Genomic DNA, 17,145 nt, shown 5'->3' with positions numbered 1-17,145 from the left:
ACATAAAAGATTGAAAAAAAGGAAGGTGCGACACCAATTCCCTGTAAGCGTACGTCTGTAACAGTCCATCTGCTGGACTTGTCTTTTTCGACTGCAGCTGAAGTTCTCATTGGTGGCGCTGGGATATACGTGAGAAGGAGACAGGCGGCCCCAGCCAGTCAGCACTTCAGCAGCAGACGAAATAGACATGTCCACTAGGGGGACACTTACAGAAGACGCTCCTAGATCAGGCGCAACCAGATGTGCGATCGCCAAAAAAGTAAGGGCTACTCGTTACATTCGTTTTATTTAAGAACGAATGGACCCTTTAAAGCATTTATTCTGAAAGATTGCAGTGTATTGTACTTACACATCAGATATAACTCTTTATATTTTCTGCCGATAGAAGAAAGAAAGTGCGATCGTGGGCGATGAAGCTTAAGCTTGTGGAAACTGTGACCTGGCAGGTTACCATGGGACTGAGTTTGAGCTTTTTATCCGTGTCTTTACGGTGTCTGTTTAACTTACCACTCATTGCCTGTGCTGTTTCGCGGATGTATTATTTGTGGCAGAACTAACACTCAAGCAAATAAATGACGCTACAACTTATGCAGGTAGAAACAGATTGTAGTTCGTGAACATAATCACTTGCAGTGTTCTTAAATTTTACATTTTGAAAACGATAAGAAGGGTTGAACCTGGCTACACTCGAGCCGCTCTTGACCCGGTACCATTTTATTAGGCCACTACAGTGTTTTTTCTGAGAAGCTCGGTTTACTAATATACTGTCTTACCCGGCATAACCATAGTCATGCATTTATTTATAATATGCAGAACCTTTCTCTCTCTCTCAAATCTCAAGAAGCTTTGAATTCGTTCTTTTACATCAACGAAATATGTCGTGATGAAACTTAGTTCCTTCTTTGAGTTTTAATCTTCAAATCACAGGATTTATGTAGAGTTTTTCGGACTGATGTTAAACTTGTCATAACAAAAGCGTCTACTTGCGTGTTTGTATCCATCTGTGTTTTTGTCACGTCTGCTTCTAATCCAGCAGAAGTTTTGCTGCTTGTTATTTTTTTTATAACTACTGAACACTCACCTATTTTGAACAATTTGACTTGTCGAATTTCACCTTTGTCGAAGCGCTTAGCTTAGGTAACATTCCTCATTGTACCATGGTTAATCACTTCAAACCTACTTCTGGCTGAGAACCCCTCTCATATTTTCGACATCTGCGTCATGAGTACTACTAGCAGTAACGGTGGCGAGTGCTTTCCTGCTTTTTGTATGAAATACATACGAATTTATAACATTTTACCATTATTTTATAGGGTATAGGCATTCCATAGAGAACATAATGTGGTTACGATTTGTCTATTCCCTGCTACACTCATAAGCCTACTGCATATTGCAAAGGAATTACTTGCCGTATAGTTCGACGTAGAACGCGACATGGGTGGTGCCATAAACAGTTTTTTTTTCATAACTATGTTAATATAACAAATCACTGCAAACTATATCTCAAATTTTAGCACACACTATTACAGAATAATATTACAAACCCGCCGGGCTGCTAAGTATTGCAGTGCCGTGGTGAAATACAATAAGGAAAGGTTTTCTCCAAACATGCCTAAGGCATCCTATCCTCTAAAAATTTGTTCGTAAGTGTAAACATGCTTAAAATCCATTATGTCAATCTAGCATGGCATGCTGACTGGGCACATTTCCGATAACTTTTCGCTCACCCAGAAGTGCTTTTGCAGCGGCGCCGAAAGCACCGGCATGGCGAGGGTTAGCACTACCCAGGCAGCGCAGCAGAGGGCGGCGCCCACACCAGCTCTCTGCGCCAACATCCAGAACAGCAAGGGAAATGTTGCGGCTCCGCAGATTGTAGTTGGCATCACATACCAGCTGTTGCACAACTCCATGCAGTCCACGCCTATCAGGGAGGCCACGTACCCTGTCGGCTGGGCCGCTCCCGGTGAGAGCAGCGTTGCCTGCCAAGAGAGGGCTGGGAATTACTTATATTTCAGTTGAAGGAGTTTACAAAAACAGCACGCTTGCATATTGCCAGAAACCTGAAGTTCTGTTGATAACAAATAAAGTTCACCAGAGGACCAAAGTAATAACGGCTGGGAAGTTTGCCATATGTTTTAAGTAGACGTGACAGCCGGTCACCTTTGAGATTAACAGAATGGATGCCAACGGAAGGTACGCGCAGACGACAACGGCAGTATAAAAGGTAGTATATAAGGGTAGGAAATTTGGAAGGATGTGGCACGCAAGTTATTGGAGATAGCTATAGAGGCCGTTTATCGCGCACTAGGCACCGGAAATACGAACTGGACGATCAGGCACTTCTTCGGTGGTTGTTTCTGAAACAGCGATGTGCTACTATCCTGAAAAAAATCAAGCCAGGGAACGAAAACAGCAAGAATATTCTCCATATTGCGCTCTGTAAGTTAATGCATTTGTGACGTCCGCCTTTCAGCTTTTGCAGCCCTTCTAAATAATTCTTTTCTATCTGCAGCTCTAACCCCCCTCCCTCCCCTTCGCAGCATTAGTAGATACCAGAATACTACAAAATTGCTTTTCCTTTAGGTCTTTTTCATATTGTGAAAAATAAGTCAGACATGCAAGTTTCTGCGAGTAGGATAGATGGAGCACCAGTGGAAAGGTAAAAAATTCACTTTTGCGATTGCTTCATCCATCTGAAGTGCGTAAGGAGGCATCGTCATGCAACAATATTAAATTTTCAAATAGCTTTCTCCGACATTTTCGTTATTGTATTGCCTCGATTGCGTCAATAAAACATCATATTATTCCGCATAATGGTGGATCCCCGTTGTAGGTAGTCCACCAGCAGAACTCCTTTCTTGGTCATGAAAAGTGTTGCCATTTTCTTCGGCACCAAACTATGCACACCGAACGTCGTTGATCTGATAGAACCACGGTGTCTATATTTTTTTACTCTTCGTTTTTCTTGAGAGCCTAACATTAGATCGACGTTTCATCACCGGTTACCAGTTTTTGTCAAAAATCTGACTGAATTTTCGCAAGTCTTTCCAAGGGCCCTATAACGTAAAATTATTCCAATATGTTTCTATTCCAATTTCCTGACGTCAAATTTGCGTAACCACCGACGCAAGCACCGGGCGGTTACTCATACAGTTGTCTGTACAGACCAATCAAACACTCTCCTCATTCATAGGAGGTCACTTTTGTTCACTTGAAAAACGAATAACATTGCCTACACTGAGCGGCTTGTCGTATGCAATTGGCTGGCAAGAGGCGAGGAGAACGCTGAAGTGGAGAGGGATCCGCTGGGGCAAAGCCAGTGCACTGAAAATCGATAACCGGATGAAGAGGGTGGTGCCGGCGTCTGCGATTGGTCGGCTTTCCCTTACTTAGCTTGTGGTGGCTGGTCGAAAATCGCGGCGGCATGCAACGGAAGCTTAAGAATGACGCTAAAGCTGGCCCACAGCAACGAAGAGTTGGCAGAATGAGGTGGCAAACGTGCCGAAAGTGCTCGAAAACGTTATACGGCCACGCAAGGAGGTTTATTATACGCAAATACACCCATGCTCTCCGGCAGGTGCGAGTAGCCAGCGTCTCAGCGATCGGCGGTAGCCATCTTCTATTCCTTTCGGAACGGGGCATCCTGCGGCTATTCCGAAGAAAATTCAGTTTTGTTCGGCATATTAGTGCATCTTTATCGCGTACACGTCACTTTGACGCGGTGAGTTTGTTCGGTTTTGTGACGTCGCGTGACAGGCAGGTGAAGTGGGCGCAGCCCGAAAACTTTTTACCAATAGCCGAGGGCTAATGGCGGAAAGGGGTCAAATCAGAAATAACTGCTTTTCTTTTTTCTTTCAAATCATGCATAATCAGTGTGTACACATCATATCAGATGGGTAGCAATCGCAGTTTTCGTGACGTCGCGTGACAGACAGGTGAAGTGGGGGTGGTGGAAAACATTTTTGACCAATCGTGGAGGGCTGATAGCAGAATTGGAATAGAAAGTTTGGAATAGTTTTACGTCATAGCGCCCCAAGACAGCCACCAATACTTCCATACATTTATTCTTTTCTTCAGTCGTCAAAAGTTCTGAGGCGCATTCTTCTGCAAGCATTTTTATCTCCTAGTCATAATTTATAATAAAACCAACACTCTCACATGAGATTCCCAAATATGTAGCAATGCATTTGGCTAATGTTCCGTGGTCCTCCTATAGATGGACTCAATTTTTTTGGAACGGAGACAAAGAAATGTATTGCGCTTGGTATCTCACTTCAAACTGCGAAATGGTCATTTCTAAAATTTTCAAGCTAGTGTTTTACGGCAGCGTGCGAAGGGTTCGTGTCGTCCAATGTTTGCAACATTTCATCGTGGATCTGCTTCCATCTCACTCTTGGAAAAACAGGAACTTGGCTATGTTCTTATGCTATTAACGCCAAAATTTTCGGACGCTGAAAGGAACAATAAAAGCTGGGGGCCAATGCACTTTGTGAAGGTGGAATGCCAGGGAAGCCGTCGTTGCGGTTACGAATTCACCCCCATCAATGATGGAAATGTGGTCGGACTGTGAAGCCAAACAAGTTGGCGATAATAAACACGGCTGAACTACGTGCAGTCCCAAGGCCTGCGCTAAACAAAACACACTTGTTCGTAATTTGCGATTGAGCATACTACTTAGTTCATTACCTTAATAAAACTTTGAACCAGCAGAGTTTTTTTTCTAGCAGGCAATCATCGGGCAGTGCGTATCCCTCCCATAGAAGTCCATGTATTTACAGCAGACGGGAATGTTACAACGCTTACAACATCACTGGGACCAACCTAGTACTGAAAATTAAGTGAAACTTGCCGTAATGATAGAGTCGTATTAGCGACCAACTGTTATATTATTTTTTGTGATCGTTTTAATAAATAGTGAAGATAGGTACGCGCATACATTCTCGTATCACCTCTGATATAGAATGTTTAAGCATTTCAGTGCCTACCCAACCTGAATTTGTGCGCCAACCGCAAGGCCGGGATGAAGGAGGAAAGCTTGATTGGGCTTGTGCACGCCTTCGTAATCGGCCACGTCACCTACGTTGCAGCCATCCACAACTGGATGCAGTGCGAAAAGAATAAGATAAACGCCCTGATACGCCGAGCCTACTAGGCGACGCTCAGACTGTTCGAGTGTACGAACACCAACAAGCTCCTGGCCCTTAGGGTACACAATACCCTCGAAGAAATTGCGGAAGCACAACGGACCGCCCAGCTGGAGCGACTCTCTATGACCGAAGCCGGCAAGCGCATACTTCAATGCTTGGGCTCCACGCCCGGGACAAAAAAGGCGAGCAGCGACGTTGTTGTCGCGGACGGGACCCGGCGCCGGATTCGGGTAGACCTCCGCCCGAGAAACATGTATCCGCAGTTTAACAAGCAGAGAAGAGCGGCGAGGGTCAAGACCCTCATCGACACGCCAAGGACGAGCACGCAAGGTTCGTGGATGCGGCAGGATACCAGGGTGACAGCGCGGCGTTCGTAGCTACCGTCATCGAGGCGTCGTCCGGCGCGACGAGGGCAGCGGCAAGCCTACGGGTCTGACAGGCGTGTCAGGCGGAGGAAGTGGCCATTGCCCAGGCCATTGCCGACCCCGGGTGCCAAACGGTGCTATGTGATTCGCGAAGTGCAGTGCGGAATTATGCCAAGGGCAAAGTGTGTGGTGAGGCTGTGCGCGTTCTGTGCTCGGCTGACCTGCAACGAGAGAATACGTATGTTAAAATCAAGGGGTTCCCGGCGCACGCGGACAACGATGCGTCGGAGAAGCACGATAACCACAATGCGACGGCACACGCAGAGGCGCGAGCGCTAACAAACCGCGCCGCTGGAACCGACCGTCCAACGTGGCGTAGTAGTGCCAAGGACCGCATGACGACGTTCAACGAAAATATACCGTTTCACCGCCTGGCTCGAAGGACTTCCCACCCCCGCACCCGGGGCTGAGGCGAGCGGAGGTAATGCTGTTCAGACAATAACAAACTGGTTCCTTACCTACCCAAGTGTTAATGAATCTTCTGTACCCGAAAGTATATGTGAGTGATGTGTGCCGCTTGTTCCAGCGGGAGAGGGCCACCTTGACGCGCATCCTCTGGGTTTGCACCAAGTTCCCTGACGAAACTTCTACAAGTACAACAATCCCGCCGCGACTCGCGGCTGCGGCGGAATGCCAAGACCGCGAAACCCAAACCGGAGCCGTCCAGCAGGTCTCGGCGGCTCTTGTAAGACAAAGGCCGAGCGGAACCGACGGAACGTTGCCCCTCAAGATGAGCGACCGCGGGAGTAACACGCGTTGGAGTTGAGTAGAGACCACCCGCTGAGAAGACGTCAGGGCCCGCGTCGCGGTGCCATTTAGTCATGGTGTCGTTCTGCAGGCGGCTGAATAAAGATGTTTCTCCCTATCTCTCTCCCACGTAAGACAATGAATGGCTCATACCCGCCGAATCTACTTGAGAGTCTAATGATATTGAAGATGTGCCTATTAATAACTAATCTACTGAAAATGCATATTAAGTGATGAGACGTATAAGCGTCTGCATAGAATGAAGCGGTTCTGCGTCAAATTTGGGAGCTTAGTTTTTGCAAATGCAGATTTGTAGACGCATGAAAGATTCGTAGAACCCTAGCCATAAATTGCTTCGCTGGGACAAGCTATAACGTTGCTGGCTCATTTTTTCACCATTGCGTACAGATAAACTGGTAAATAAAACTTGTAATTCACATCTTCTTAGCTCAATTCTTTATGACTAAAGCAAAACACTTATCAGAAGCCAGAGAATACATGCTTGTGATTGAGAGTAACGCGGAATGGAGCAAACAAAAAAAATAATATTGACACGTGTACTTATATTTTTCGGGCAACCACGTTTCGCCGCTGAACAAATGCTATCGCGCAGCGCAGGACGCGCCTGAATGTATCCGAAGTGTGTAGAAAGTTATCGATGCTTGTATCCGCTGTCTGTTGTCGCTGAATCTTGTGTTATCTGATTTATTCGCCTGACGCGAATGGTGTAGAATTTTGTGGAAGGCACGCGGGTCCCAACGACTAGTCTAGAACATTCGACGACTGCTGTATAAAAGCCAACGCGCTTAACCCGCTGATCAGGTTTCCGACGATCGCCGACCGTGTTCGCCGCTATCGTTGTGCTATAAGTTTAGCCTGTTTTTGTGGGCACAGGTTCGCCCAATAAAACCTAGTTTTGTATTCCACCGTAATGCTGCTTTCTTCACCGTCACTACCACGTGACATCTGGTGGAGGTGCTTGTGCGTTCATGTACCGAACGCCCCCGCAAAGCCGGGATCCAAGCCCCGAAGCCCGAGGACAGAACGAACATCGCCCAAGACCAGCGTGCTAGCCTCAGACTGCAAGGACTGCCCCCAGAGCACGGACTTCAACCTGAGACGACAAAGAAGGTCGTGGTCAAGACAACCCCAATGGCAGCCCCAGCGTCCCCCGTTATCCTACAACAACCTCGTGAGCCACCAACCTTCCATAGAGCAGCGACTGAAGACCCGGAATCATGGCTGGAGACCTACGAACGAATCGCGACATTCAACAACTGGGACTCCGACGACAAGCTGCGGCATGTTTACTTCGCCTTAGAAGACGCCGCCAGAACTTCGTTTGAGAACAGGGAGTCGCGATTGACAACGTGGGACCTGTTCCGTAGCGGCTTCCTGGGCACCTTTACTAGCGTCGTAGGCAAGGAAAGGGCCGAAGCTGGACGCCCGAGTGCAGCTACCAAATGAGAACGTTGCCATCCTTACGGAAGCAATGAGCCGTTTGTTCCGCCACGCCGACCCGGATATGGCCGAGGAGAAGAAAGTCCGCCGACTGATGCGTGGTGTAAAGGAGGAACTTTTCGCCGGAATCGTAAGAAGCCCACCGAAGACCGTCGAAGAGTTTCTTCGTGAGGCGACAAACATTGAGAAGACACTCGAGATCCGAAACCGGCAATTCGACTCCGCACGAACACTACAAACTACGCCGGGGTTCAATCACTGGCTACTGACGATCTACGCGAGACTATGAGAGCGGTCGTACGGGAGGAGCTGCAGAAGTTCTAACCAAGAACGCAGTCCCAAGTGGATCCAATCGCTGAAATCGTCAAAGAAGAGGTTCACCGATCGCTTGGAGTCCCTGAGGTGAAACCACGATCACGACAACCTCAGCCAGAAGCCATGACTTACGCCACCGTCGCTCGTCGTCAAGTTCCCCTCCACGACCGCGCCAGGGCCCTGTAACGCCGCAATACCGTCGACCACCACCATCGCCGCCAGCACGCCCACCCGTCCCCCAGCGCAGCTACCCGGGGAAGAGGGACATTTGGCGAGCCCCCGACCACCGCCCGCTCTGCTACCACTGCGGCGAAGCCGGCCATATGTACCGCCGATGCCCATACCGCGACCTAGGATTGCGAGGGTTCGCCGTCGATGCACCGCGCCCTCGGGAAGGTGAACGCCCTCGTGACTTCGCCAACTACCTCGCCGCTACTCAGTGAAGCCCTCGACGACCGTCCCGTTCGCCGTCACCAGGCCGCTACCTGTCGCCGCAGCGCCGACCATACACTGGCCCAGCGCGGGGCCGGTCAACGAGCCCATATCCGGAAAACTAAAAGCAGCAACCGATGGAGGGGCGGTTGCTGTTCGTCGAACTGACGAAGATCCTCCGCCGCCGACGAAGACGCCGAAGAGACCACCTGGACAACATAACGACACGCCACCGTCCCGACGAAGTCTGGAAGTGAAGAATACGACGACGAAAGACGACATGACGACGCGACGTTCCAGCTTCAGTTCAACACGACGCAGCCGTGATCCGACGACAAGATCTAATTGCAATGCCAGACAAAGAACCACCGATCTCGACGTGCTTCTCGACGGCCACGCAGTCACCGCTTTAGTGGACACAGGAGCCGATTATTCCGTCATGAGTGGACCCATCGCCGCGCAGTTGAAGAATGTTAAAACTGCATGGGAAGACCCTCAAATTCGGACCGCTGGAGGACACCTCATCACGCCGACTGGAATCTGCACGGCAAGAATAACCATTCATGACAGGACTTATCCTGCCACCTTCGTTATCCTTCAACAGTGTTCACGAGACGTCATTCTCGGTATAGACTTCCTGGACCAACACGGCGCAATCATCGACCTGAAGTCGAAGTCAATAACGCTGTCGGAAGATAAAGCGATGCATCCGGATAGCCCTCGTAGTCACCACGCCTTGAGTGTGCTCGAAGATCAAGTGTGCATCCCGCCTCGCTCCAGCATTGTTATTTCGGTCGGCACCAAAACACCCGCTGACGTAGAAGGCGTCATCGAAGGCGACCAACGTCTACTGCTCGACCGTGAAATTTGCGTCGCAAGAGGGGTCGCTCAACTGCATGGAGGGAAAACTGAAGTGTTGCTGACAAACTTCAGCCAGGAGATCAAGCACATCAACAAGGGCACGATGATCGCGTACATCGAGGAAATTCTGGAAACCAGTAATGCGTTTGTCCTCTCGGATTCCACCGCATCTACGCCGACGACCATGGTTCCCGAACCAGATTACGATATTAATCCAAGTCTCCCCGTAATTAAGCAACAGCAGCTCAGAAGTCTGCTCCGACGATACAAAGGCTGCTTTTCGACGTCCTCGAGGATTCGACAAACACCAATCGCAAAGCTTCGCATAATAACCGAAGAGTGCGCTCGACCACTACGCCAGAGCCCTTACCGAGTTTCGAGGCGAGAACGCGAAGCTATAAGACAACAAGTCGACGAAATGCTGCGCGACGACATCATCCAGCCGTTGAAAAGCCCGTGGGCATCCCCTGTTGTCCTGGTGAAGAAAAAGGACGGAACCCTGCGTTTCTGCGTCGATTATCGTCGTCTGAACAAGTTCACGAAGAAGGACGTATACCCCCTACGACGGATAGACGACGCATTGGATCGGCTCTGCAACGCTAAATACTTCTCGTCGATGGACCTGAAGTCTGGCTATTGGCAAATAGAAGTCGACGAAAGAGATCGCGAAAAGACCGCCTTCATCACCCCACACGGCCTCTACGAGATCAAGGTTATGCCATTTGGACTGTGCTCGGCGCCTGCAACGTTCCAACGCGTGATGGACACGGTTTGAGCAGGATTGAAGTGGCAGACCTGTTTCGTTTACTTGGATGACCTCGTTGTCTTCGCCGGAAATTTCGACGCGCACCAAAGGCGGCTTGCAACAGTACTAGAGGCCATCAAGTCATTAGCGCCTACTCTGAAGCCAGAAAAGTGCCGCTTCGCTTACGATGAGCTTCAGTTCCTAGGCCACGTCATCAGCAAGTCTGTAGTCCGCCCCGACCCGCAGAAGACAGCTGCCATTGCAAAGTTCCCGCAGCCCATCGACAAGAAAGCAGTGCGTAGATTTCTTGGCATGTGCGCTTACTAGAGGCGATTTGTCAAGGACTTTTCACGAATCGCTAAGCCGCTGACAAAGCTAACTAATCGTGACGTCGAGTTCAAGTGGGAAACGCCGCAGGCCGACGCATTTCAAGAACTCAAACGACGCATGCAGTCGCCACCCGTACTTGCGCACTTCGACGAGCACACCGATACCGAAATACACACTGACGCCAGTAGCCTGGGCCTCGGTGCCGTCCTAGTCCAGAGAAAAGATGGACATGAACACGTGATAGCTTACGCTAGCCGGTCGTTGTCAAAAGCGGAAGGCAATTATTCTACAACCGAAAAGGAGTGCCTCGCCATCGTTTGGGCTACAGCGAAATATCGCCCTTACCTCTATGGCAGGCCATTCAAAGTGGTCAGCGACCATCACGCGTTGTGTTGGCTAGCTAACCTAAAGGACCCTTCAGGACGGCTGGCACGGTGTAGCCCTCAGGCTACAAGAATGCGATATCACTGTAACATACAAGTCTGGACGAAAACACTCAGATGCCGATTGCCTATCATGCGCCGTCATTGACCCGCCGCCGCAATGACGAGGATGACGACGCCTTCCTTGGCATAATAAGCGTGTAAGACTTCGCCGAACAACAACGAGGGGACCCGGAGCTAAAAGCCCTAGTCGAGTATTTGGAAGGGCACACCGACGTTGTCGCTAGGGCATTTAAGCGTGTATTATCTTCCTTCACGCTTCAAAACAACCTACTCGTGAAGAAGAACTTCTCGCCAGTCCGCGCCAACTACCTTCTTGTTGTTCCGTCGGCGCTGCGTCCAGAAGTACTGCACGCCCTACATGACGATCCGACCGCTGGGCACCTCGGTTTCTCCCGGACGCTATCGAGGATACAAGAAAGGTATTACTGGCCGCACCTAACCGCCGATGTCGCCCGTTACGTCAAGACATGCCGAGACTGTCCGCGACGCAGGACACCACCGACAAGGCCAGCGGGATTACTACATCCGATCAAGCCTCCTTACCGACCTTTTCAGCTGATCGGGATGGACTTGTTAGGACCGTTTCCGACATCAACATCCGGAAATAAGTGGATCGTCGTGGCGACAGACTATCTCATCCGCTTCGCTGAAACTAAAGCTCTACCGAAAGGCCGCGCAGCCGAAGTGGCAAAATTTTTCGTCGAGAACATCCTGCTTCGACATGGTGCTCCAGAAGCCCTCATCACCGACAGAGGGACGGCTTTTATAGCAGAGCTCACGCAAGCCATTCTGCAATACAGCCAGACAAGTCACAGGAGGACCACTGCCTACCACCCGCCGACGAATGGTCTCACGGAACGCCTGAACAAGACCCTCGCCGACATGCTAGCAATGTACGTCGACGTCGAGCACAAGACGCGGGACGCGGTCCTGCCGTGCGTAACCTTTGCTTACAACACGGCGGTGCAAGAAACAACACAGATCACGCCGTTTAAGCTGGTTTACGGCAGGAACCATGCTGCCATGACGCCATGCTGCCGCACGTCACTGACGAGGAAAATCTTGACGTCGCTACCTATCTCCAGCGCGCCGAAGAAGCCCGACAGCTCGCCCGCCTGCGAATCAAGAACCAGCAGAGGACCGACAGCCGACACTACAACCTCCGACGACGCTTCGCCGAGTACCAACCTGGCGACCGTGTTTGGGTCTGGACCCCTATACGCCGACGAGGACTGAGCGAGAAGCTTTTGCGTCGCTATTTGGGACCGTACAAGATCATCCGACGTATTGGCGCACTGGACTATGAGGTCGTGCCAGACGGCATTTCGCTATCACAGCGGCGCCGCTCACGACCTGAAATAGTCCACGTTGTGCGACTCAAGCCGTACTACCAGCGTTAATGAACGTTGGGGCTTCGCGTAACTGACCTTTGGACTTTGTTTTCTTTTCGTTGTTTTGTTACTTATGTTTTTTGTTACTTATGTCCTTTTGTGTTTCGCTCTCATATTTGTAGCATCGGGACGATGCTTCTTAAGAAGGGGGTATTGACACGTGTACTTATATTTTCGGGTGACCACGTTTCGCCGCTGAACAAATGCTATCGCGCAGCGCAGGACACGCCTGAATGTATCCGAAGTTTATGGAAAGTTATCGATGCTTCTATCCGCTGTCTCTTGTCGCTGAATCTTGCGTTATCTGATTTATTCGCCTGACGCGAATGGTGTAGAATTTTGTGGAAGGCACGCGGGTCCCAACGATTAGTCTGGAACATTCGACGACTGCTGTATAAAAGCCGACGCGCTTGACCCGCTGATCAGATTTCCGACGATCGACGACCGTGTTGGCCGCTATCGTAGTGCTATAAGTGTAGCCTGTTTTTGTGGGCACAGGTTCGCCCAATAAAAGCTAGTTTTGTATTCCACCGTATTGCTGCTTTCTTCACCGTCACTACCACGTGACAATATTTACAAACAAATTTGGCACACGAAAATAAATTCACTTTTGGATTGCGCGTAACTTTCTTGACAGCCAGATGCGGTAACCTCTGAGCTACTGTGGAGCTCTTTGTTCCTTGCAGGGAAGCAAGAATGAAGTATTTACGCCAGCGAAAAACAAGCCATAAAATCTAGGATAGGCAAACTTACATGCCAGTGAAACCAGCGAAGCCATTCACTGGCATCGCATTCACTGGCATCCCCCTCTCCCCTGGCCCGCTGGTTTACACTGGGTAAATGTCTTCTGTATCCCGATCATTGTGAGTAGCTTAGCATTACCCAAGCAATGAAGAAAACTATGGTTTTATCTCTTATTTCATTAAAACCTGTTTTAGCGCGCGTTTATTCTGAAGTCGTCATTTCGAGTCCCATAATGAACAACATTAAAAATAGTGCCTCCCAACATTCAGATAAAAAGAATTATCGATACTGTCTGGTTTTTCGCATAATCTGCAATTCACAGTTTGCGTAGAAGAAAGAAATGCGTTCCATACTATCCAGGTCTCACTTTACATTATTCGGCTTCATATGACTCCATCAGTATGAACCAATAAGCCTAGCAACAATTATGATAGGACAATAATGAATAGCTCTATCCCTTGCCATGTCTCTACAAGAAGCGCTGAGGAGTCAGCTTAAAGGGTTAGATTCCTTGTTCACACATTTACCTAAGAATTTGAAACATCTAGAAATTGCAGATCTTTGTAACATGATACGCAAGAGTTGAAAAAGACTGACCTTTCATAAAGGAATTACTACGTCAGCTACATAAATACTTATTTTATAATGCATCTTAAAGAAATAAACAGAAGAAAAATACCATAACTCTGAACAAACTATAAATAACTTAACTACAGTAGACCGAGGCGCCCGAACTTTATTAGTCATATCATAAGAAGCCAACAAACACTGACACCAAGGACAACATAGGGGAAATTACTTGTGCCTAATAAATGAAATAAAGAAAGGATAAATTAATGGAAATTCAAGTGGATGAAAAAACAATTTACCACAAGTGGTAACCGAACCCACAATCCGAATCCGGCAACCGTGATGCCTTCAGGTAGCATGTCTGGGTTTGCTGACCAGTTGCCGTCACCCAAAAAGATCACGTTCTCGTGATGCCTGCAGCCAAAAGGACGTTGTACGTCCACCGCCAAGGTCTGTAAGTGGTGGCGATGGCTAACACTCCCAGGGCTCTATTAGGACACATAAATACCCAAGAAAGTGGATGGGGAAATGGTGCCGTGGTAGTTCAATTGGTAGAGCATCGCAAGCGAAATGCGAAGTTTGTAGGTTCGGTTCCCACCTGCGGCAAGTTGTTCTTTCACCACATTATTTCATATAATTTTAGGTTTCTATATTTGATTTATTGGGCACAAGCAATTTACCCTATGTTGTCCTTGACGCCAGTGTTTGTTGGCTTCTTATGATGATAACTAATAAAAATCGGGCCCCTCTGTTAACCCCCTTCTCGTTTATTACGTAACGAGGTTCTCGAATCCGGCAACATTGATGCCTTCAGGTAGCATGCGTAGGTTTATTGCCCAGTTGCCTTCTCCCAAAAAGATGACGTTCTCATGACGCCTGCGGCAAAAAGGATGTTCCACGTCGGCGGCCAAGGTTTGTGAGTGGTGGCGATGGCTAACATTCCCAGAGTTCTACTAAGACACATAAATACCCAAGAAAGTGAATGTCGAAACGGCGCCGCGGTAGCTCAATTGGTAGAGCATGGCACGCGAATTGCGAAATTTGTAGGTTTGGTTCCCACCTGCGGTAAGTTGTTCTTGCACCAAATTATTTCATATAATTTTACGTTTCTATATTTGATTTATTAGGCACAAGCAATTTACCCTATGTTGTCCTTGGTGTCAGTGTTTTTTGGCTTCCTATAATATGACTAATAAAAATCGGGCCCCTCTGTTAAACCCCCTTCATCTCGTTTATTACATAACGAGGGTCTTGAATCTGGCAACATTGATGCCTTCAAATAGCATGTGTGGGTTTATTGGCCAGTTGGCTTCCCCAAAATGATCACATTCTTGTGACGCCTGCTGCAAAAAAGGACGTTCCACGCCCGTCGCCAAGGTCTGCGTGTGATGGCGCTGACTAACGCTCCCAGGGTTCTACTAGGACATATAAATACCCAAGAAAGTGGATGGGGAAACACCACCGCGTTAGTTCAATTGGTAGAGCATCACACGCGAAATGCGGAGTTTGTGGGTTCGGTTCCCACCTGCGGCAAGCTGTTTTTTCCATCCACTTTAATTTTCATTAATTTATCGTTCTTTACTTCATTTATTAGGCACAAGTAATTTCCCCTATGTTGTACTTGGTGTCAGTGTTTGTTGGCTTTTAATATTATAACTGCAGTAGACTAAGACAACTTGAGCATTACAATGTTGTTTTTTACTAGCGCAGAAAACTGACGCCGGTTGACGATGTACAAGGCAAACTAATTTCAACGTGCATTTGAACAGTGCAGAACTAGCTCCAAGTTATCGCCCATGCTGCAACGTATTCGTTGCAAACTAAAATTAAATTGTAGAATTATAATTTAAAAAATCACGTTCGTAGTAAAGTCGTACTGCAGGGCTTCGGGTCCAATTTAACGTCGACCGAATGCACATGACACGGGCGTTTTTTTGCATTTATGCTACATCAAAGTGAAGCCGCCGTGTACGCAAATTCGCTTCTTGTACACCGGCTTAGCAGGTCACCGCGGAAGCCACTACGACACCTCGACGGTGTGCTTTGCGAAAACCACTTCGTAAAACAGAAGGCAAGTAGAATGGGATGCGGCGCTGAACAACTTGGAGAAAAAGTGTGCAATGACCATCCGTCTATATGGTGTCCCCACAACGCAGTACGCCAATATGCTTCGCATACCGTGCCTCGACATGGTGGTGATTGCTCCTTGCTCGCCCGATGCGGGCGCCACCACAGCTACTCGGCAAACTTGCTTTTATTTCGGTATAAAGTTAGTCCACTATCCAGTCTCAACCTGTGAAAACACGTATTAATTTCCTCCGCTAAACAGAGCTCCCAAGAAGGGTTGGTCTAGTATATTCACGGTATTTTTTTAGAACAAAACCGTGAACAACCCTGCCATCGCGTCGTATACGCCTAGGTCAATAACGCTAAACATCGGAATTCGGCGCTTGCACAGATGCGTGTTCGTGCGCGCTGACAGCAGCTTTGCCACACTGGAAGGAGACTTTCATAGCCATTTAAGCCTAGATGTGAGTGTTCGCGCTCAGCCCCTTAAGGACAACGTCACATCCCTCGATGTACTTGGCCTGCAGTCCAACCTACCTAATCTAGCACCCGTACGTTTGCGCCGGTCTCAACGTACAAGATACTTTATGAGTACCCGCAACTCACGAAACCAAGATACGATATGCTGTACGTGAAACACAAGTCGACACATAATATCACCCGCACCGGCCCAGCTGTCGTCGCTCAACCACACAGGCTCGTTGGACTGACGTTGGATGTTGGCCGCCGTGAATTAGAACACATGCTGCATGCAGCTTGGCGTTATTCTTCCTTCCTCGAGGAATTGGTCTTCACCTATCCATGTGGTTCCAAAGCAGCACAGTGGTTACTGGCGGCCTTGTGGGGATAACGGCACTTTGAATGCAATGCGTACTCCGCATCAATGTCCTCTTCCTCAAATACATGACTTCGGCTGCCTTCTCGCAGGCACCGAAACATAGAAGATCAATTTGAAGAGCACGCACCACCATCTTCCTCTCGCACCCAGCGACATTCCGAAGACAGCAATCACTACTCCATTTGGCCTAGTTGAGCTTGCCTGTATGCGTTGCGGCCTGAAGAGCGCGGCGCAAACTTTTCAAAGGTTCGTGGAAGAGGTTACGCGTGGATTCCCGTTCATTTTCGTCGACCTTCACGACATCTAGTTGCAAGTCACACAGACGAAGAGCACAAAGAGCCTCCTCGCCTCCTATTTGAACGACTGGATGAAGACGGCTTGGTCTTGAAGCTCTAGAAATACATTTTCAAAGTTGAAGTCCTGGATTGTCTCGTCCATCAGATTTCACATCACCCCAAGACATCAAGCCAGTGGAATAACGGGTGTGGGCAATCGAGAACTACCCCTCTCCAACCTCCTTCCAAAAGTTGCCCGAGCTTCTTGGGCTCATCAATTTTTACAGGAGCTTCATACCACCCTTTTCGCAAGTTCTTCAGCCGCCTAACAAACTGCTGCATTGCGATTAA

At 48.6% G+C, this 17,145-nt stretch overlaps 1 protein-coding gene across 1 annotated transcript in view; it reads right to left on the bottom strand.

The window, feature by feature from the left end:
• Positions 1–17,145, bottom strand: part of LOC142574989 (ATP-binding cassette sub-family C member 2-like) — a 226,578-nt gene that overhangs the window by 31,206 nt on the left and 178,227 nt on the right. Inside the window, exon 9 of the mRNA XM_075683964.1 lies at positions 1,728–1,979. Within this exon, the coding sequence (XP_075540079.1) occupies positions 1,728–1,979 (252 nt within the window). The remainder of the gene's footprint in view (positions 1–1,727; positions 1,980–17,145) is intronic.

This window comes from Dermacentor variabilis, chromosome 3 (assembly GCF_050947875.1).
Source record: "Dermacentor variabilis isolate Ectoservices chromosome 3, ASM5094787v1, whole genome shotgun sequence".
Taxonomy (NCBI): domain Eukaryota; kingdom Metazoa; phylum Arthropoda; class Arachnida; order Ixodida; family Ixodidae; genus Dermacentor; species Dermacentor variabilis.
The sequence above is the reverse complement of the archived record's forward strand: the minus strand, read 5'-3'. Positions and strand labels throughout refer to the sequence as shown.